Source organism: Dasypus novemcinctus, chromosome 4 (assembly GCF_030445035.2).
Source record: "Dasypus novemcinctus isolate mDasNov1 chromosome 4, mDasNov1.1.hap2, whole genome shotgun sequence".
NCBI classification, from domain to species: Eukaryota; Metazoa; Chordata; class Mammalia; order Cingulata; family Dasypodidae; genus Dasypus; species Dasypus novemcinctus.
The window spans coordinates 42,890,778-42,914,049 of record NC_080676.1 but is presented as its reverse complement, the minus strand read 5'-3'; the positions used below and the strand labels follow the sequence as shown (position 1 = coordinate 42,914,049).

The window sequence follows — 23,272 nt, the reverse complement described above, 5'->3', positions numbered from 1 at the left end:
GGGTTGAAAGGAAAAAAAACAGGAGAGGGAGAGAGTTGGAGGAGAATGTAAGCATAACTGAAAGATAAAAAGAGAAATAAAAACAGCATATGGCATACACCCAAACCTAAGAAAATATGGTGAATGTAAGTAATTCCTTGACAGTAATAACACTGAATGTAAATGGGTTAAACTCTCCAATCAAGGGACACAGATTAGCAGAATGGATAAGGAAATATGACCCATATGTATGTTGTTTCCAAGAAAATTACCTTAGACCCAGGGATGCAAGGAAGCTGAAAGTAAATGGCTGGGAAACAATTTATATGCAAACAATAATAAGAAAAGGGCAGAAGTAGCTATACTAAGTTTGGTCAAAATATACCTTAAATGCATAACTATTATAAGAGACAAAGAAGAACACTATATATTGATAAGAGGGTTAATCCATCAAAAAGAAAGAACAATCATAAACATTCATGAACATAACCAGGGTGCATCAAAATATATGAGGCAAACATTGGGAAAACTAAGTGGAGAAATAGATGCCTCTACAATTATAGTAGGGGGCTTTAATGCACCATTATCACCATTAGACAGACCACCTCAACAGAGGATAAATAAAGAAATAGAAATAATAATTAGATTAGAGGATCTGGAACTAATACATATATACAGTACATGACACCCAAACACAGTGGAATACACATTCTTCTTGAGTGCACATGGGTCAATCTCCAGGATGGATCACATGCTATGTCAAAAAACAACTCTCAACAAATTCAGAAAGATTGAAATTATACGAAGTAATTTCTCTGACCACAATGGAATGAACCTGGAAATAAATAAGGGCCAGAGCAGCAGATTAGGCACAAAGATATGGAAGTTAAGCAACACAATCTTACACAATCAGTGGGTATTCCAAAGGAAATCAGTAGTGACCTTGAAAGAAAATAAAATGACAATACAACATAACAAACCTATGGGATGCAGCAAAAATAGTTCTGAGAGGGAAATTCATAGCCATAAATGCCTACATTAAAAAAAAATTTACGGGAAGTTTTGGATCACAGAGTGGTTCAACAATGGCAGCGAAGGAATACTGATATGGGATGTTATTGACAGGATATATATGGTTGACAGGGAGTTATACAGGGCATATGCCCAGGGTATATGGTAATGTCTATATATACTCATAGTGGAAACAATTAAAAACAACAGGGGGGGTACTGGGCTCCTGGCCGGGGGGTCACTGTTGTGGGCCCTGGGAGAGCAGCGGCAATCCTCCAGGTGCAACGGCAAGAACCAGGAAGGAAGGAGGGCCCAACAGTGGGCTCTTGATACTAATGGCTACACTTTTGAGCCTATGCACCAAGAACAAGGCCTAGAGTAGCATTGTGCCTGGGGGTTTCCTCCTGACAGCCTTCATGTTACTCAAATGTGGCCACTCTCACAGCCAAACGCAGCGTATAGATGTGATGCATTCCCCCCAGCGTGGGACACGACACCCGGGGATGAGCCTCCCTGGCACCGAGGGATCACTACCACATACCAGCTGAAGAAGCAACTAGAAAATGACCTTGAATTAAAGATTCAATGCAGAACAGCAGAATATACCTGTCTACATATAATAACATGACTTCGGGAAGCAGTTTGACCTAATGTAAGGGGGAAATGGAAAGGAGAAATGAGATTATAAGGCTGTGAGTCTCTAAAAAAGAGTCTGGAGGTTGTCAGAAGGAATACCCTTATGTACAACTGAACAGAGTCTAAGAGACAGATAAGGTAGATACAACCCCAGGTATTGGTTCTTTTGAGGGATAAAGAGACCCACGGGTTCTATGTTCATGGCAGAAGGGGTTCACTGCCATGACAGATGGCCCTTCTTTGGAGCTGGTGTTTCTGCGTGATGGAAATGGACTCAGAGGGGATCTCTTTTCACAAGACTTGCATGCTACTTTATTGGAATTGTAGTTGGTGCTGAGTTTAAGATATATGTAGGGGATTTGAATCTCTGGACTGATAATATGATTCCCAGGCCCAGAGCCTCAACAGACTTCAGCTCCTACACTTTGACTTATTGGACTTACTCCACTCAGCTAACATGGAGTTGAAGAAGGTCAACCACCACAACATGGAGCCTAGAGTGTCTACAACTAGAAGCGGGAAGAGTGCATCCAGTACCCATGTGGAATCTAAGCCCTCACTTGACATAGGTGTGCAATGGACACAACCAATCCAATGTCCACAGAGAAAATGTGGAATGGGTGTGGGAACGGTAGCCATGGGGGCTGCTGGGTGTGGGGAACGGGAGGAAGAGATGAGATGTGGAGGCGTTTTCGGGACGTGGAGTTGTCCTGGATAGTGCTTCACGGACAATTACGGGACACTGTAGATCCCCCCAGGGCCCACTGGATGGAACGTGAGAGAGTCTGGGCTATGATGTGGACCATTGACTATGGGGTGCAGTGATGCTCAGAGATGAACTTACCAGGTGCAATGGATGTATCACGATGATGGGAGAGAGTGTTGCTGTGGGGGGAGTGGGGGGCGGGGGCGGTGGGGTTGAATGGGACCTCATATTTTTTTTTAATGTAATTAAAAAATAATAATAAATAAATATTAAAAAAAAAAAAGAGCTAACTGCACATTTGGAGGAAATCTTTTAAAAGAACAGCAAATTGACCCCAAAGGAAGTAGAAAGAAGGAAATAACAAAGATTAGAGCAGTGCTAAATGAAATTGAAAATAAGAAAGCACTAGAAAAAATTAACAAAACCAAATCTGGTTCTTTGAGAAGGTTAATAAAATTGGCAAATGCTTAATTAGACTAACAATAAAAAAGAGAGTAGATGCAAATACATAAGAAATGAGGAAGGGGATATCACCACTGTCCCCACAGAAATAAAGAATATCATAAGAGGATACTTTGAAAAAGTGTATGCTAACAGCATGGATAATTTAGAGGAAATGGACAAATTCCTAGAAATGCACAAGCAGCATACATTGACAAAAGAAGAACCTGATGAACTCAACAGACCAATCACAAGTAATGAGATTGAATTAATCATCAAAAACCTCCCAACAACATCAATCCCAGGGATGATTCTCCTTGATACTATGGGATTGCTACCAAGCAAAAACTAGCAATGCAACTGGAAAAAGAATAAAAGGGGGGAAATGTAAAGACAAATGAGTTTATATGGGTAAGAGAACTTCAAGGTGAGTTGGGAAATCATCCCAGAGGTAACATTTATGTACATCTCAGCAGGATATTGAAGACTGCCAAAGTGCATAATACCCCAAATAGTGAAGCTCTAGGGGGCTCTGGAGACACTCAGATTCTATGGTCAGGGCAGATAACCCTGGAGTTTGGTGCTCGGCTAGTGGGCCCTACTTTGGAGTTTGTGATCCTGAGAGTAACAGAGTTGGACTCATCTGTCCCTTCTCTTTGAACCTATAGTTGGTGCTGGAGTTGGTAGATGTATAGCCAAGAGAATGGAATCTTAGGGCTGTCCATGGGCCTGCTGGGCACTGAGCCTCAGCAGAGTTACAACACTTACTCTAGTTCATTGGACTCATCCAGGACAACTAATGAGGAGGTGAGAATTGACAGCCACTATACCAAGGAAATGAGAAAACCTACAACTACAAGCAAGAGAGTCCCATCCATCAACTGTATGGAATTGAAGACACCTCTAAATTAGAGGTGAAGTGGACATCACCATCCCAGAATCCTCAAGATTGGGGAATGCATTTACTGGTATTCTACTATAGACTTATTGCATCTCTAGCAATGGAAGAAATTACAACGTTGATGTGGAGGCAGAGGCCACAGGAGATTCTGGGGGCAGGGAGAGGGAAAAACAGGTATAATACAGGGGCCTCTTCAGGCCTTGGGAATTGTCCTCAATGACATTGCAATGACAGATATAGGCCACTTTATATCTTCCTAAAACATGCAAAATTGTGTGGGAAAGAGTGTCAACAACACTGTGACCTATGTGAACCATGGTCCATGCTCAGTGGCAATACCCCAGAATGTGTTTATCAATTGCAATTCAATTGCAATGAATGTGCCACACTAATGAAGGATGTTGTTTATGTGAAAGAGTGTGGGAGGTGAGAAGAGTGGGTTATATGGGAATATCTATATTACTTCTGTAACTTTTATGTAATCTAATATCTTAAAAAATTAAAAAATATATATTAATTAAAAATCCAACTAAGAAAAGCCCAGGACCAGCTTTACAGGTGAATTCTACCAAACATTACAGAAAGAACTAACACCAATCCTGCTTAAAGTCTTCCAAAAAATAGAAGTAGAAGAAACATTGCCTAACACATTCTATGATGCCAACATCACCCTAATAAAAAAGCCAAACAAAGACACCAAGAGAAAGGAAAACTATAGACCAATCCTTCTAATAAACCTAGATGCTAAAATCCTCAACAAAATACTTGCTAATCATATTCAACAACACATCAAAAAAATTACACTGCATGATCAAGTGGGTTTCATCACTGGAATGTGTACAGTTCAATGTATGAAAATCAACCAATGTAATACAACACATAAACAGGTCAAAAGAAAAAATCACATAATCTTCTCTACAGAAGCAGAAAAAGCATTTGATGAAATACAGCACCAATTTCTGATAAAAACACTTTAAAAGATTGAAATAGAAGGAAACGTCCCCAATACGATTATTGGTATATATGGAAACCCTACAGCTAACATCCCATTCAATGATGAAATCCTAAAAGCTTTCCCTCTCAGATTTGGAACAAGACAAGGATGTCCACTGTCAATGCTCTTATTTAACATCATGTTATAAGTACTTGCTTGAGTGCTTAGGCAAGAAAAATATATAAAAGATATCCAAATTGGAAAGGAAGAAGTAAAAATTTCACAATTTGCAGATGACATGATCCTATACCATGAAAGCCCTGAGAAATCTACAACAAAGTCAAGAGCTTATAAATGAGTTCAATAAAGTGGCAGGTTATAAGTTCAATGTGCAAAAATCAGTAGCCTTTCTGTATAATAATAATGAACAATATGAGGGGGAAATCAAGAAAAAAGTCTCACAATAGGAACTAATAGAATCAAATACCTAGGAATAAATTTAATTAAGATGTAAACAACCTGTATGCAGAAAACTACACAACACTGTTAAAGGAAATCAAAGAAGACCTAAATTAATGGAAGAATATTCCCTGTTCGTGGGTAAGAGAACTAAAGACATTAAGATGTCTATCCTACCCAAACTGAATTACAGATTTAAAGCAATTCAAAAAAAAATTACCACAGCATGGTTTACTAAATTGTAAAGCTAACTATGAAATATATTTGGAAGTGCAAGAGCCCCCCTAAATAGCCAAAGACATATTGAAAAAGAAAAATAATACTGGAAGAATCACTCTACCTGACTTTAAAACATACTACAAAGCTACAATGGTCAAAACTGCATGGTATTGTTACAAGGATAAACATACTGACCAATGGACCCAGACTGAGACTTGTGATATAGATCCTCATATACACAGTCAAATGATATTTGAAAAGGCAACCAAGCCCATTCAACTGGAAGGGTATGGCCTCTTCAACAAATGGTGCTTTGAGAACTGGATATCCATATCCAAAAGAATAAGAGAGGAACACCATCTACAAAAATTAACTCAAGATGGTTCAAAGATCTAAATATAAGAGGCAAGACATAAAAATCTTGGAAGATAATGTAGGGAAGCATCTACAGGATCTTGTATAAGGAAATGGTTTCATGAAATTTATACTCAAAGCACAAGCAACAAAAAGAAAAATAGACAAATGGAACCTCCACAGAATTAAAAGCTTTTGCACCTCAAAGAAAGCGAAAAGGCAACCTACTCAATGGGAGAAAATATTTGATAGCTATATATCTCATGGGGGTCTATTATTCAGCATATATAAAGATATCCCATACCTCAAAAATAAAAAGACAAGGTATTTTAAAAATGGGCAAGTGATTTGAATAGACACTTCTCCAAAGAAATACAAATGGCTAAAAAGCACATGAAAAGATGCTTAACATCACTAGCTATTAGGGAAATGCAAAAACAAAAAACAAAAAAATCCACAATGAGCTTCTCATTTTGCACCCATTTCATGGGCAGCTATTAAAAAATAGAAGACAACAAGTGTGGGAGAGGATGTGGAGGATTGGGAACCCTGATCCACTGCTGGTGGGAATGTTGAATGGTACAGCCATTATGGAGGACAGTTTGGCAGTTCCTCAAGAAGCTAACTGCAGAACTGCCAAATGATCCAGCAATCCCACTGCTAGGTATATGCCCAGAAGAATTGAAAGCAAGGACACAAACAGATATATGCACACCAATGTTCATAGCATCATTATTCAATATTGCCATAAGTTGGAAACAACCCAAATGTCCATCACCAGATGAATGGATAAATAAAATGTGGTAAAAACATGCAGTGGAATATTACTCAGCTGTAAGAAGGAATACAGTTCTAGCACATGGGATAACATGGATGAATCTTGAGGGCCTTTATGTTGAGTGAAGCAAGCCAGGCACTGAAGGACAAATATTACATGACCTCACTGATATGAATTAAGCAAATTGAGCAGACTCACTGAGCTAGAGTCTGGAAGTTTACAGGAGATAAGTTTACAGGAGACAGAAAGGCAGAAGAGGGTTGTGAGCCAACAGCCATATGGGGGAAATCTATAATAAGGTGGAAGTGTGTAGCTGTGCACTGAAAAGGATAGGACAGGGGTGTACTGATACTATTGGCCTGGGTGTTACTGGTTCATGAGGGGGATAGGGCAGGATGGGGAGGGTGTATTGGGCTATCTATGGAACTGGGGGGAGGGCTGTGGGATGGAACAGGTGAACTCTGAGGATTTACAAGTATGTGGTTGAAACTACAATGTTGGGAATGTTCTTTGGGCAAATGTGGCAGGGGAGGGTTACTGGTTTAGGGTGTGCATGTGGAGAACATTTGGGACAGGCTGCACCTGGGGCAGGACTCTAGGGAATGTGTGAGTGTTCATCTTGTCATAATGGGTTATATCAGTGGGTGGAGATGTACATAATGAGTGCAAAGGTGTTGAACTCCCATCCTGGGGAGTCCTGTTATTTTAGAGGTGCAGGAATCTCTTGAGAGCATAGGCAGTATCTAACAAGGAAGGACAGGTCAGTAATTCAAGCCCTTAATGTTGTTGCAAGTAACTATGAACCTTGTTCTTCAAGTAGTGAAGCTTGGTAGTTGTTGTGGGTCCTATGGGAAGGGGGAGGGAGGAATAGAATAGATGGAACATGGGACATTTTGGGAGTGATGTAATTGTACTCCATAATCTTGCAATGATGGATACAGGCCATTTAAATTTATCAAAATTTATAAAAAGTGTATGGTCCAAAATGTAAACCATAATGAAAATCATTCACCATGTTTAGTAAGAATAATTCAATATTGTATATAAATAGTAACAAATGTACTATCCATGTTTAAATATTATTAACAGGAGAAGGGGAAAAAGTGGGAGGATGTTGGGTAACCTAAAACTTCTTTGAAGACAAAATTAAAATAATAAGACACTTGGAAAATAAACAGAAGCAACTGTCACTGTACATACAAGACAACAGATCTTACAGCAATGAAAGACAAAGTCAAAATTTTTTTCTTAATATTTTTCATTTTTTTCCAAATTTTTAATTTAAAAATTTTTTTGTATCTTATTTATTTTTAAAACTACCATTATCATTTCATTGTTTAATTGTATTATGTTGGCTTCATTTTTTAAGAAGTTTTGGATCACAGAAGGGTTAAACTATAGCAGGGGAGGATCATTGGTGTGGGATCAGTGATGGGGGATGCATGAGAGGAGGCTCACCTGGGGCATGCACTTAAGGTATATAAACGTGTTCAAGTATTCATGGGGCATTGTCACAGTGGGTAGAGATTCACACAATAGCCGAAAGAATATTGAATTCCCGTCCTGGAGAGCTCTGGCACATTCTCTAATGGAATAGCGAGAACCTCCTGAGTACATGGGCAGTGACTAGTGAAGTCCACGGTTGGGCCTTTGATATTGATGACTGTACTTATAAACCTTTACTTCTAAAATTGAAAATCAGCCTAGTATTATAGGGTGCCTAAGAGTTACGTCATGCGAGCCTCCTTCTTGCTCAAATGTAGCCTCTCTCTAATCCAAACTCAGCATATAAATGTATTACCTTCCCCCCAGCATGGGACATGACTCCCAGGGATGAGACTCCCTGGCACCAAGGGATTACTACTAAGCACCAGCTAGCAATACAACTGGAAAAAAACCTCAACCAAAAAGGGGAAAGGGTAATGACAAATGGGTTTATATGTCTAAGAACCTTCAAAGTGAGTTGGGAGGTCATTCCAGAGGTTTACGTTTATGCATGTCTCAGCAGGATCTCACTGACTGCCAAAGTAAATACTACCACAAATAGTGGGGTTATGAGGGTTCTGGAAACAGAGGTGGGTAATCAGGGTAGATAACTCAGGAGTTTGAAGCCTTGCCAGTGGGCCCTACTTTGGAATTTATGCTCACCTCTGTGACAGAGTTGGACTCAGTTGTGGTTTCCCTAAATATGGTTCTTCTGATCCTACTATTTGAACCTATAATTAGTTACTAGGATAGATAGGTGTCCATCCAAGATACTAAAATCTTTGGCCCTGTCCATGTGCCAGCTCAGCCCTGAATCTCAACAGATATGCAACACCTACGCTCCAGTTCATTGGACTCACTCAGGACAACTAACAAGGAGATGATGATGGACTAAGACCATTCCAAGGGACAGAGAGAGACTGTAACTGCAAGTAAAGTCCCATCCATCTGCCCCATGGGATCAAAGCTCCCTCTCAATTAGAGGTGGAGTGAGCATCACCATCCCAGAATCATCAGGACTATGGAATGAACTTGGACTAAAGTAGATTTACTGTTATTCTGTGATAGACTTATGGTGATTCTAGCAATGGAAGAATTTATGTCATTGATGTGGAGGCACTGACCACTGGAGGTTCTAAGGAGAGGGACAGGGAAAAGTAGGTGTAACATGGAGACATTCTTGGGACTTCAGAATTGCCCTGAATGACATTGCAGCAACAGATATAGGCCATTATATTTCTTGCCATAACCTACAAAATTGTGCAGGAGAGAGTGTAAACTACAATGTAAACTATAATCTATGCTTGTGGTAATAATCCAAAATTTGTTCATCAATTGTAATGAATGTACCACACTAATGAAGGATATTGTTAAAGTGGGAAAATGTGCTAGGAGTAGGGAGTAGGGCATTTGTTAATCTCTTATGGTTCTTATGTAACATTTATGTAACCTAGATATCTTTTAAAAAATAAAAAAGAAGACATTGGATGACCATAAATAAGAATTTGAAAGCATATACATAGGAAAATAGCCAATCATATGGGAATGAAAGGCACAATAAATAAACTTTAAAATACACTATAATCAAATAACAGCAGATTTGAGGAGATAGAAGAAAGGATTGGTGAGTTTGAACACATGGCCTCTAAAAGCAAACATACAAAAGAACAGATGAAGACAAGAAAGGAAAAAAAAGAACAAGGTCACAGGGAAATCAACAACAGCAAGAGACATGCAAACATATGTGTTACGGGTATCTCAGAAGGAGAAGAGAAGGGAAAAGGCACAGGAGGAATAGATGAATAAAAAATGATAGAAAATTTCCCAACTTTATTGAAGGACATAGATATCCATGTCCAAAAAGCAGAACGTACTACCATCCTAATCTATCTGAATAGACCAACTCTGAAACACATACTAATCAGAATGTCAAATGCCAAAGACAAAGATAATTCTGAAAGCAGCAAGAGAAAAGCAATGCAAAACATATAAGGGATACCAAATATGATTAAGTGATGAGTTTTCATCAGAAACCACGGAGGCAAGACAACAGTGGTGTTATCTATTTAAGATACAAGAGAAACATTTCCAGCTAAGAATCTTTTTTTTTAATTATTTATTTATTTTTAAAAATTACATTCAAAAAATATGAGGTCCCATTCAACCCCACCGCCCCCACCCCCCACTCCCCCCACAGCAACACTCTCTCCCATCATCGTGACACATCCATTGCACCTGGCAAGTACATCTCTGAGCATCACTGCACACCATAGTCAATGGTCCATATCATAGCCCACACTCTCCCACGTTCCATCCAGTGGGCCCTGGGGGGATCTACAATGTCCCATAATTGTCCGTGAAGCACCACCCAGGACAGCTCCACGTCCCGAAAACGCCTCCACATCTCATCTCTTCCTCCCATTCCCCAAACCCAGCAGCCACCATGGCTACCCTTCCCACACCCATTTCACTTTTTCTCTGTGGACATTGGATTGGTTGTGTCCATTGCACATCTATGTCAAGTGGGGGCTTAGATTCCACATGGATACTGGATGCACTCCTCCTGCTTTCAGTTGTAGACACTCTAGGCTCCATGGTGTGGTGGTTGACCTTCTTCAACTTGATGTTAGCTGAGTGGGTTAAGTCCAATAAATCAATGTGTAGGAGCTGAAGTCTGTTGAGGCTCTGGGCCTGGGTGTCATATTATCAGTCCAGAGATTCAAATCCCCTAAATATATCTAAAACCCCAGCACCAACTACAATTTTAGTGAGTAACGGCTGGTTTATAAAAGGGAATGTGGCTGGAAAGGGTAGTCTGGGATGTAAATTTCTATTGAAAGACAGCTAGATAATAATCTAGGAACTGAATAAAACAGTAAATCCAGTGGTTCATGAGAATTGTGGTAGATGTTACAGAGGCAAGAGGGACCTTTGTGAGTTAAAGCAGATATACATCACTATTGCAGGGTGGTGGGAATGTGGAGAAACATGGGAAAAATATCACTGGAGTTACCTACAGACTGTAGTTAACAGCAATACTGTAATATTCATGCATCATAGATGCACTGTGTTGATAATGGGTGAGTATGGAAAAAGTGTGCCAAATATACACCCTGGACCATGGTGAATGGTAATAGTGTGATGATATTATCTCATAATCTGTAAAAAATGTTCCACCCCAGTGTGGTGTGTTGATGAAGGGGTGTTGTACGGGAATTCTGCACATGTGCATTAGTGTTCTATAAGTTCACAATCAGTGTAATGAAAATGTATTTAAAAAATAATAACAGGGTGGGTTGGGGGAAATACAGCAAATCTAAGATATGGACTATAGTCAGTAGTAAAATTTTGAAGATATTCTTTCATAATTTGCAACAAGTGTCTCACAACAATATAAGGTTTTGTGGTGGGTTTAGGGATGGGACCCCTGTATGATGTTCTACATGTTTGCTTTTAGGTTCACACTGTTACTATACACTTATTGTTTATTTATGTTCATGTATGAATGATATAAAAATAATAATAAAAAGGTGGGTTAGAGGGAAAAATACACCAGATGTAAGATACTTTGGTTAGTGTACAAATTTTAGGGTGCTTTTTCATCATTAGTTAAAAAATGTTTTACAAGACTGCAAGGTATCAGTGGTAGGGTATAGGAGTCCTATATGATGTTATGCATGTTTATTTTGTAAGTTCACAACTTTTACTATACACTTAATATTTATATACATTTATGTATGAGTGATAGTGATATACTTGAATAAATTTTTTAAAGGGAAAATCATGGGGAAAAAATGCAATGACCTTCTTCAGGAGACTGGAACCTTCTGATGTTCTCTTATACTCCTAGCAGCAGTGTACATGGCTGGGGCCAAGCAGGGGAAGTTAAAGACTCACCTGCCCCACCCACTCTGAAGGCAAATTCCACTGCTCAAAAGGAAGGAACAAAAAAGCTAAGGCTTGGGAAGCAGCTGTGGCTCAATCAGTTGGGCTCCCATCTACCATTGGGAGGCCCTGGGTTCTTGCCCAGGGGCCTCCTTGTAAAGGCAGGCTCAGGCGCTGGCTGTGGAGCACCAACTCAGCAAGGTGACACACACACACAAAGAAGGGAGACAAGTAAAAACACAGAAAAGGGCATAGCAAAGGCACACAGAGAGCAGACAACAAGCAATCCACAAGGGAGGAGAGGAAATTTTAAAAAATTTATAAAAAGGAATGTGACTGGAAAGGGTAGTCTAGGGATGTAAATTGCAATGAAAGACAGCTAGAGAATAATCTAGGAACTGAATTAAACAGTAAATCCACTGATGGATAAGAATTGTGGTAGAGTTACAGAGGCAAGAGGGACCTTTGTGAGCCAAAGCAGATATACATCACTATTACAGGGTGGTGGGAATGTGGAGAAACATGGGAAAAATACCACTGGAGTTACCTACCTTTTTATTATTTTTTTTGTATCATTCATACATGAGCATAAATAATAAGTGTATAGTAACAGTGTGAACTATGTGTAAAAGGTTGATGTGGTAGACATCAATAGCTATAGTAACCATTATTTAGAACCAGCAACTAATGAGATGATGATATGACTGAAGATGCAATTATCTTATAGCCCTTTCACTGTTTATTGGCAGGTCACATTTTAAATTTTATTTAGTTTTTACAATATCCCCATGTGATACCTATTAATATACCTAATTTATAGGCAAAGAAACTGAGGCTCAGAGAAGATAGGGATCTGCCTGGGACTCACCTATGCTTTCTGCCTCTTGAGTCAACTTCTGTTTTTCTAATGAAACCCATTTGGCTTCCAAAACATAAATTAAACACCACATTTTGTTTTAAGGTTGAGCTACTTGCCTAATCTACCCTCCCATATTTGCCAAGCAGCATATATTGTAATTGGATATGGAATCTAGTTTCTCCAACTTAAAATTATTAAGCTCTAAATTACACTGGTCTTTTAAAAGTACAGACATCGTAGTCTGTAAAATGACTAAGAGAAAAGATGTGAAGATCTTCTGTCACTTACTAGCTGTGTGGCCTTTGGACAAGTTACTTAACCTTTCCTTATCAGTTTCCCTATAAGTGAAATGACAGTTATAATCCTTATCTACAGGGCTGTGGAGAGAAGTGAGTGAGTTAATACAAGCAAACCACTTAGAACCTAACCCTGGAGAGAGTAAGATCCTAAATCTTCACTGTTATCAGTAGCTATTATGCACTATACTTGTGTCAAACACTTGGACATTAATTACATTGAATGGCAGTGGGTCAACAGGGTTTACTCACACTTAAGTCATTTTCAGAAATTTCCCCTCTCATAAACAAAACCTTAGTCTGACCAATCTAATACCAAAGCAACAAAGGACGTTTAATTATGAAGACCAGTGTTTTTCATTTCACAATGTTGGAGAAAGAAAAGTGGGAAGCAAGGAAACAGTTTACTTGGAGTGCAGAGAGGAAAGAGAAACCTGAAAAGAAGATGTAAAGGACAACAACAACAACAATAAAAAAGCAAAAAGTAAATGCAATCATATAGTCCCAAGACTCGGATAACTGGGATAATCACATTACTTGAAATTTCTAAGAAATTCAAGAGACCTGCTTAGAATTGATGAGAACATCTATTGGTATTTACCTGTCCAGCTGGGGGAAATATCTTTCTTGGAGGATTAAAATGGAGGACTGCAGGCTCTGGTGGACAGCACCAGTGCTAACTCTGAAAAGAAGTCAGAACAGTGACTCTAACACACTCCTGGGTCTCTACACATTTCGAAACTTTCCTAGTCCTTCACAGTTATTATTTTTGTTATCCCTATAACACAGGGGTTCTTAACACAGAAGTTGAATTTAAATTAAAAAAAAAATCTTATTCTTGTGGGAACATGTTGGTGCAGGTGTGATATATTTATTAAATAATGCACAGTATAGTGTGGACTTAGAAAGAGGTCCATGGTTTTCACCTGACTAGTAAAGGGGTTGCTGGAACAAAAAAGTTAAGAGCACCTGCTTTAATATAAGAATTGATCATGGAGGAAGCTCCAGAATTTCTATTGGAAGGACTTAGCAAGAACCATCCAGTTGGAAAAGAATGGAGTGGGAGCTCCAGAGTACATCTGTCTTTGAAAATTAACTTTTAATTTTATCAAAATAATGTAAGGACAGCTAACACTGTTGTGACTGAGAATGTGCATTTCATGCATAATGCAGGAGGCTGATGGAGATTATGGGGAAGGAAATCCACTGCAGCTATCACCTTGACCACCAATTCCCATTTCCATAGCCCACCATTAGTGTGGTCACTGGTGGGATTCTTAAAATGGGATAAAAAGAACAGTATTATTATCTGATAAGGAAAGTGGCAGAGAGCCAGAACTTACACACACAAAAAAGACAACCAGGGATGGAGTAGGAGGTAGCAGGTGCTAAGTGACAAAATATAAGAAGACTCTCTGCCACAAGGAAGAAGAGGAGATAGAGGGAAGAGACTGAGCAGGTGTATCATGGCCCTAGGCTTGACGGTGGAGGGCCCTAAGTTCCTTCTATAGCTCAACCACAGATGAACAGTTGAGTAGGTTTTACACTTTCAGGTTTTCTCTCTGAGACTTCCAAAAGATTTCTATGGGTAGGAGAAGGGGAAAAAGATTTGTGAAGTGGGTGGTGGGAAAAAGCACTTGGGATTTGTGGGATTCAGTGTTTTGGCTTCAGCATCACAATGGACAAAATTCTATAGATATATGCAGTAAGATTTTTCCCTAATTTGGAAAGATATTTTTCCTAGGTTTTTAAGTGCTCTATAATTTTGAACTTCTGTTTTTGACGAATCAAGGTTGCGGAAGAACCTAGTAGTTGAAAGTATAGATTCTGGATTCAAGTCATTACTCAACAGTTTACTAGCAGTGAAACCTTGACCTAAACTAGTCATCCATAAAGTGGAGCTACTACTGATGCTGTCATAAGAGTGTAGGAGCTGAATAACAACCCTCCAAGGATTTCCACACCCTGGTCCTCAAAACCCAGAACAGATCACCCTACGTGGCAAAAGAGACTTTGCACATGTGATTAACATTAGAGGCCCTGACATGGGGAGGTTATCCTGGATTATCAGGATAATCAATCTACTCACACAAGTTCTTAAAAGCAGAGGCTCTTTCCCTGCTGTAGTCAGGATCAGAGATGAGAGGGGGGAAGGACTTGACCTGCCCATCACTGGCTCTGAAAATGGAAGAAAGATGCCATTAGTCAGGGAATGCAGTTGCCTCTAGAGCTGAGAACGGCCCTTGGTTTACAGCCGAGAGTATTAATAAATGGGGACCTTGGTCCTACATCCACAAGGAACTGAATTCTACTCTCAACCCAAATTCTCCTCTAGAGGCTACAGAGAGGAGCAAAGCCTGCTGATATCTTGATTTTAGTCCACTGAGACCCATACCAGACTTCAGACCTTCTGCATGTAAAATAATGAATTTGCATAGTTTAAGCCATCAGGTTTATGATAGTTTGTTATGTTAGCAATAGAACAGGACACTAGAACAAAGAGTAGATGAGATTATCCATGTAAAGCACTGAACAGGATGCATGATGTGTCTTAGTAAATGTAAATAATCAATATTAGGCCCTGAAGTTGTGTTTGCATTACACCAAACATCAGATTATCCACAACAAAGAACTGGGGAGTGGTAGCTGATGGAGATTATGAGAGAGGTGGGTTAAGCCCTGACAAGGCTGTTACTATTTCCATCACTGCTGAAAAGGGTTACTACCTTTGAATAGGATGATGTTTTCTATTTGAAAATAGTTTGAGAAGAAAAAGGATTTGAAGACAAACCACCATCCAAATGAATAGAACCCCATCCTGGCTTTGGATGTCTGAGACACTGAGTTTTAGATGTCTACTTATAATTTATAAGATAATTCAAAGATCTCTGGTGATCACATATACCATACATAATAGAGAAAGAGAGAGAGAAATGTGCTTGTATATTATATATATTGTTTATATTTATTTATACATAAACATATGTATATATACACATTGGGGTTATATATCTATATGTAATATCATATCACCATATCTTATCATACATTGTTTTAGTCAGCTCTTGAGTTCTTTCTTTCAGGGAAGGAAGTTGTTGAGAGGGGTAGTCTGCATAGGTACTATCTGTAATTAATTATGAAGTAGCAGAAAGATTGCGACTTTGTAAACCTACATATTCTTAATCCCTGCTCTTCAAGCAGATTCTGGTTTTAGAACCATTTGGCTACACACCTTCAAAGGCTCTGTCATGTGGTTCTGTGATAATACTTTGTTGATGATGATGCTTTGAAATTTCTGATTTCTATCTTGATTGAGGAATGAGGGATTTTGGTTAAGAAGCCATTCTATATGATGGAGTTGGGGGAATTACATCCATCCCCCAACTCCAAGAAAAACTGGAGCTCCTACAGATGAAGTGGCTTGGGTCACACGAAAGGAAAGAATGGCTACTGGAATCCAGACTGATATGAGCTATTTGTTCATTCATTCATGCAACAAAGTTCTGATTTTATACCATACTCTATTTTAATTTTTAAATTATGTAATTATATGTGAAATATTTTCCTTATAAAATGTCTAATAATAGAAAGAGAAAAATACCATTTCACCCTTCTTTTCCAATCTCATATTCCTCTCCTAATGTCATTATCTTGCTAGTTGTTCTTTAAGAAAATTTTCTATTAATTATATACACACATGCACATATCAAAAAATACTCGTGTTTAAGCCTTTTTAAAAAAAACTATAGAGATTATATAACCTCCTTTGCAACTTAACAAGTCAGTGCATAACAATCACATTATCATTTTTTTTATTGACTTTGTAATAATATTACATTAAAAAAATATATATATATATGAGGTCCCATTCAACCCCACCACCCCCACCCCACCTCTCCCCCCCCCCCCCCCCAGCAACCCTCATTCCCATCATCATGACACATCCATTGCATTTGGTAAGTATATCTTTGGGCACCTCTGCACCTCATGGTCAATGGTCCACATCATGGCCCATACTCTCCCCCATTCCATCCAGTGGGCCCTGTGAGGATTTACAATGTCCGGTGGTTGCCCCTGAAGCACCATCCAGGGCAGCTCGATGTCCCAAAGACGCCTCCACCTCTCATCTCTTCCTGCCTTTCCCCATACCCATCAGCCACCATGTCCACTTTTCCCAATCCAATGCCACCTTTTCTATGTGGACATTGGATTGGTTGTGTCCATTGCACCTCTATGTCAAGAGGAGGCTCAGATTCCACATGGATGCTGGATGCAATCCTCCCACTTTCAGTTGTAATCACTCTAGGCTCCATGGTGTGGTGGTTGTCCTTCTTCAACTCCATCTTAGCTGAGTGTGGTGAGTCCAATGAATCAGATTGTAGGTGCTGGAGTCTGTTGAAGTTCAGGACCTGGCTATCACATTGTCAGTCTACATAGTGTTCTATACCATGGTGGGTTCCAATCTTTTTAAACATTTTTCTATTGATTGACATTTAGGTTATTCCCATATTTTGGATATTAGCAAAAAAACTTGCTGCACTGCATATCCTTTTAAGTGCCTCTCTGTACTCATGATAGGATTTCTCTAGGATGGTTAGAAGGGTCTTTGCAGAGTTGAAGGGGATGAGGGCTCTTACCTTTCGACATTGTTTTACCAACATAGAATCAGGTTGGGAGTGGGTACAATTTCCCTTAAACAAGAAATATAGGTTCAATCTGCTAAAATTTTAGGTACAAATCATGAAATATATCCTTTCCTGGGTGTTGATGTGGATGTATAAATGCTGATCGGTGCATATTGTCCAAGTACTGAGGCATTTTTCTACCATAGTAATGCCCAGGGGACCTTCCTGCTCTTTGATAACTGATTTCCCATTTGACATGACTGTTTTTATGTTTGAACTTTCCTTTGGTCGACATCAATTCTAGTTCTCAGGTCTGATTTTGAATGCTTTAAAAATATATATGTATATATTTCCATATCTATATTGAAATTGATGTTTTGTTCCATATATATATATATATACATATAGGATGTTTGGTTTCTTGCCTGGAATAAGCTGTCCCTGACGTTTTTCAGCATTAGTAATGTAGGCGAAATGATGGATGGCTCTCAAGTACTCGTGTGATGGTTCTCACCTGCTGGAAGCACAGCGTATATTGTAAATGAGTAGTGACGATACAGAATCAGACTATGGAGCTTGTAAAAAGTGCAAGCTGCAGACTGAAAGCAGAATGGGCAACTGAAATAGTCTGGGTGTTTCCCTGCCCTGTGTTTCAATCCTCACAGATCACTGGGACCTTGGCTTTTACTGTCTTCACTGCGGTGCTGAGTTCCTTCAAGTGTGGATATGACCTTTATGTGATCAACGCACCTCAAGAGGCAAGTGAAACACTTAAGTTCTTTTGGGCAACTGCAGTCAGTGACAGAAAGATTTCACCTGTTCTTTGGACAAGGAGATTAAGTGTGCCCACAAGGGGGACACCAGGTAGTCTTACCTTCTCTCAGGTAAGAGGTGCATGTCTCCAAAACTGATAACTTTGCCTTGACTCCTTAGTCAACATTCCTCACAGGAGAAGAAGGGGGTTAATAAGTAATTCTTGAGCTGATTCTGCTATCTGCTGAGTTCACAGAACACTCCAGTCAGAAAACCATGTGCCCAGGGAGGATTAAAGAAAAGAAGAGAGTTCATTGCAGCATTTATTCAAGGTTCCAATCATTATGAATTAAAAACTCTAGGGAATAATCGGAAATGAGAGAAAGATGTATTTCCTGCAGTGCAAAAACATTTATTAGACACCTACCTACTATGTACCAGGTGCTTTAATATACGCTCCCTGCAGTTCTGTCCTTCCAACAAAATTACTTTTCCTGTTCCCAGTCCAGATGAAAACCTTTAGGAGACCTAAGCCCTGGAAAGGTTAGAGTTCTTTATCCCCATTCCCATCTCCCTTAGGAAATTCAAAGCAAAATAACATAAAGCTTCAGAATAATATTCAAAAAGTCCAACAAAGTTTGGATTTCCTTCATGATGACTGTTTGGATGGTTATTATTTAAAAGTATTTCAAATAATTTCTAAAAATTTCCTCATGTATATTGTGCAACACGACTGTGGTGTCCAATGGATCGACAGGTGAGGGATGTGATTTTTCCCTGCTTCCACATCTACAAGCCAGGGGACCTGGAGTTCATTCCCCTCTGCTCTAATTCTATCAGAGCCTTGAGGGAAAGTCAGCTACCATGTTCCTCTTCCTATTACCAGTGCCAGACACAATTACTGTCATATAGAAGGAACTTAATAAAGTGGTTAGTGAATGAGGAAGGTATAAGCATTTGTTGGGTGCCTCTTATGAATCTGTCATTGCCCCACTTGCTTCTTGTACAGCATTAGACTCCAAGGAAAGGTATAAGATCCTGCAGCATGTGAATGTTCGAAATGTGTGCTGGCCATAGTCCGTCACTGGAAAAGGGTTGTTCTTTGGGCCAAAACATGTGCCTCGGTTATTACCATGAGAGCAGCAGGCCTTGCCAAGGCTGAGAGGACAGGGGAATAGTGCTGGAGGGTCAGGAGACCTGTACAGCCTCTTTCTTCTGTGGTTGATGATGGATATTTGACAGTGTTGTAGGCTGCCTGAAGTTTGGTTCAACTTCACGTTAACCTAGACTTATAGAGTCTTTTCTCTTTTGTTGGAAGTCCTTTTCACATCCTTGGCTAAACTAGCCTCGCCAGCCCCAGAGAGAAAACTAGGCTAAGGGCTCCCCACTCCTTCCATCCAAAGCCCAGAGCCAGAGTAGAAAACAGGGTTCCCCCCACTGGCATCAGATCAGTGCTTTCCTATGACTCATTCCCTTTGTGTATTTAAAGAGCTGCTTAAATATGTTTATGTAAGAATGGTCATTCAGGCCTTTTATTTTTTTATTAGCTGAAGGATATTTGGAATAATATTATGGTACTTTAAAATAACACTTTTTTATCATTATAAAATAAAACATGCCTATTGCATAAATTATAAGAAAACCATAACTATACCATAAGAGAAAACTGCTGAGAACACCTTGGAGAATTTCTTCTAGCCCTTGTTTGTGCATATTATTCATATGGGGCATCCTTCTAATAAGCGAATGTCTTCGTCAGGCTTCTTTCATCATAAGAGGATGTCAGGTCTCCCCCTCACTCAGGTGACTTCAGCACATAGGACTTTGCACAGCCTAGAAGAGCTATATTCCAGGTACTTGTGGGATAGTACCAGCTCAGGCCACTGAATAGTGACCAAATCATCACTGAGAGGAATGACACAGGAGTAAGATGGCCCAAAGAACATGCTGTTTCTCAGTTATGATTTGGTACGATATTAGCCTCTAAGAGCACATTGTAAAATATGGCTCCCTGAAACTTAGTTATGAACACTGTTCTTCTATGAGGACACATAGGAGAAAGTTTCTTCAGGGTTAAGTACCTTCTCAAGGGCCATTGTGCAGTTTTAATTTTGGAATTCATCATCCATGTACCTCATTTTTTCCCCTGCTTTGCACTGGCTGATAGAAAATTCATAGCTAAATGTGTGTCTCACTTTGAGCAAGGATTTGGTAGCCAGCATATGAATTTTGTATATCAACTTCATTCCTGGCCTCATCTTAAATTGCCCAATCTTTTATCTTGTGTGCTTTTTTATACTTTTGTTAAAAATATTTGTGTAACCAATTTAAAACCTTCGGTGCAGAAGTCAAGTTAGTGTGAAAATGTGTCTATTTTTAGCCTGCAGAATATTTTCATTTTGAATAAATGCCAGCATGTAAACTTTGGAGAATTTTATATAATCATTCATATTTCTGGCTTCTGTTAAAAAAATTAAAGTTCATGCAACACTAATCTCACATTTTTACCCATTAGATGGGACAAATGCTCTCCTGCTTCACAATCCTTATTACTCCCTATTAATCTCTATAATTTTTTCCTCCAGTCATCAAGGTACTTCTTGCCTCCTTCACTTATTTGTTCCTGCCTCGTATCAGTCTGCCAAAGGGTGCCAATGCAAAGTACCAGGAATCTGTTGGTTTTTATTTATTTGGGTAAAATGCTTATTGTCCCAAGTCTGTGGACATTCCAACTCAAGGTACTATAATAGCTACTTTCTCACCAAACTCAGGTGCCACCTGCTGAAACAAGGTGATGGGTGATCTCTGCGAGGGTTCAGTCTTCTCTTCTGTGTATCCTCATGCTAAGCTGTAGGCTGCCGTAGGGCTCATTTCTTTCTAGGTCTTCTATATCAGTTTCAACTGTTTGTTCTCTTCTCAAGGTCAGCTGCACACTATCAGGTGAAAGACTCATTTCTCTGCAAAGCCTCACAATCAAAAATGACGGAGCTCTCTCTGTTCCATTATGTCTTCTTGAGGGAGTGTCCATTTTATATCAGACCCAGCAAGGGACAGACACTCAAGCTGAGTCAAGTCCTCTGATAGTCCAATCTAGTTTATGAACATAATTTTTCTCTTTTTTGGATTCATAAAATAATCTCAAACTGTCACATGCCTGGTTCCCATTGCCACTAAATCTGTGACAAGTGTTTTATAGATATGGTCATCTATAAATAAAGTTGTCCATGTTTATATGGGTATAACACATAATTGGGATGACCCTATTTGAATACCTAACAAATGTTTTAAAGCTAAAACAAACAAAAACAATATATCTGGCATGTTTAAAATATTGGCGTTGTTTTTCTTTATTTCCTCAGGTAATAGAATCCCATTATAGACGTGCGTTGACCACGCTGGATGACCAAAAGGCCACCAATGAATATACTGTCAACAGCACAGAGGATGTGCCCACAGTCCCACACCCTATGAACCCCATCCCAACCCCTTGGGCCGAGGAAGAGAGTATGGAGTTTGCTCACCTGATCACCATGCTCTGGTCCCTGTCTGTACACAGCTTTGCGATTGGTGGAATGATTGTGTCATTATTTGGTGGGTTGCTTAGGGACAAGCTTGGAAGGTAGGAAAATTTCATAAATAAGCATTAAACACAGAAACTTTAATATATTGCTTTATATATAATATTTTATATATAATAGACTTTGTTTAGAAAGATAAGATCTTTCATTTTGTGGGATAATTTTAGAGTTGTTTGTCCAATTAATGACCTATAATGCAGGTCCATGTTAGATCAGGTCAATGGAGAAAGTTGTTGCAGCAATCTCGTTAACTATGGAGGTATTTACAGCAAAAGTAGGTTTGGTGTATATTTCTAGATAAGTGCTTTGATTCTCTGCTTTGTAAGTTATAAACTATGATAGGAAACCACTGCACAAACGGTTAAGTCAGGAACTCAGTAGAAGAGCCAAGACTGGAATTTTTAACTTGGGAGTCCACTGTTTGCTTTAACAAATCACTCCATTTCTCAATCGTCCAATTTTTCATTTTCAAATGACAAGTTAGCATTTGGATCAGCCAAGGCCTTGGATCCTTTCAATATTCCAAACTCAAGTGGCCCAGTGTACTTAGTATGGAGGTTCTAGCTGCTACTACTGCTATCCCAAAGCCCCAACCAGAGATGAAACAGTGGTGTCGTTTCTCAACTCTGGTTTCTATTAGATGTTTTGGATTAAAAGCTCAGTGGAATTCTTTTATCCTGAAGTGTCACTTAATCATGAAATACTAAAAGACAGGGATTTCACCTTTATATAGAGAGGAAATAAAATGAGAAAATCAAATAATTATTGCTTTCTTTAGATTCATTTCCTGATCATTGAGCTCAGTTTTTCTATACTAATTGCATTTTCTGAATGTAAAAACAATATAGGCCAGATATGGAAAATTTAGAAAAACACAAAAGCCTTTAAAGGTGTAAATAACTATCTAGGCAACTAGCTTAATAATTCTGGATTACAATTCATTTACCAATTGCAGTACAAATTATAATTTTTATCTCTCTAGTTGGTAAAATTCTGATAACTTCTTCCTCTTGCATCAGAATTTTTATATAACAAGACTATAAGAAGTTTTCTTAAATAAAGGGTATCATGGTAACCCAAATTTTATTCACATTCTTTTATGAAAGGGACTTTCCTCTACCTTAAAAGAAAATGATCATTTTCTTACATATTTACCAACTTAATGGTGTTTGGTCAAACTTTAAATCAGAATCAATAAATACAGAATTCTTTTTTTTTCCAAATTCTATTCAATTTATTCATTTTTTTAAAAATATTACATTCAAAAAATATGAGGTCCCCATTTACCCCTACTGCCCCCACCCCACCGCTCCCCCCACAGTAACACTCTCCCCCATCATCATGACACATCCATTGCATCTGGTGAGTACATC

General features: G+C 39.0%; 1 protein-coding gene across 1 annotated transcript in view; it reads left to right on the top strand.

The window, feature by feature from the left end:
* The first annotated feature begins 18,042 nt into the window (after nucleotides 1–18,042).
* LOC101443849 (solute carrier family 2, facilitated glucose transporter member 2-like) overlaps nucleotides 18,043–23,272 on the top strand; it is a 30,231-nt gene continuing 25,001 nt past the window's right edge. The window contains exons 1-3 of the mRNA XM_058296437.1: nucleotides 18,043–18,060; nucleotides 18,234–18,326; nucleotides 21,681–21,940. Of these exons, the coding sequence (XP_058152420.1) occupies nucleotides 18,043–18,060; nucleotides 18,234–18,326; nucleotides 21,681–21,940 (371 nt within the window). The remainder of the gene's footprint in view (nucleotides 18,061–18,233; nucleotides 18,327–21,680; nucleotides 21,941–23,272) is intronic.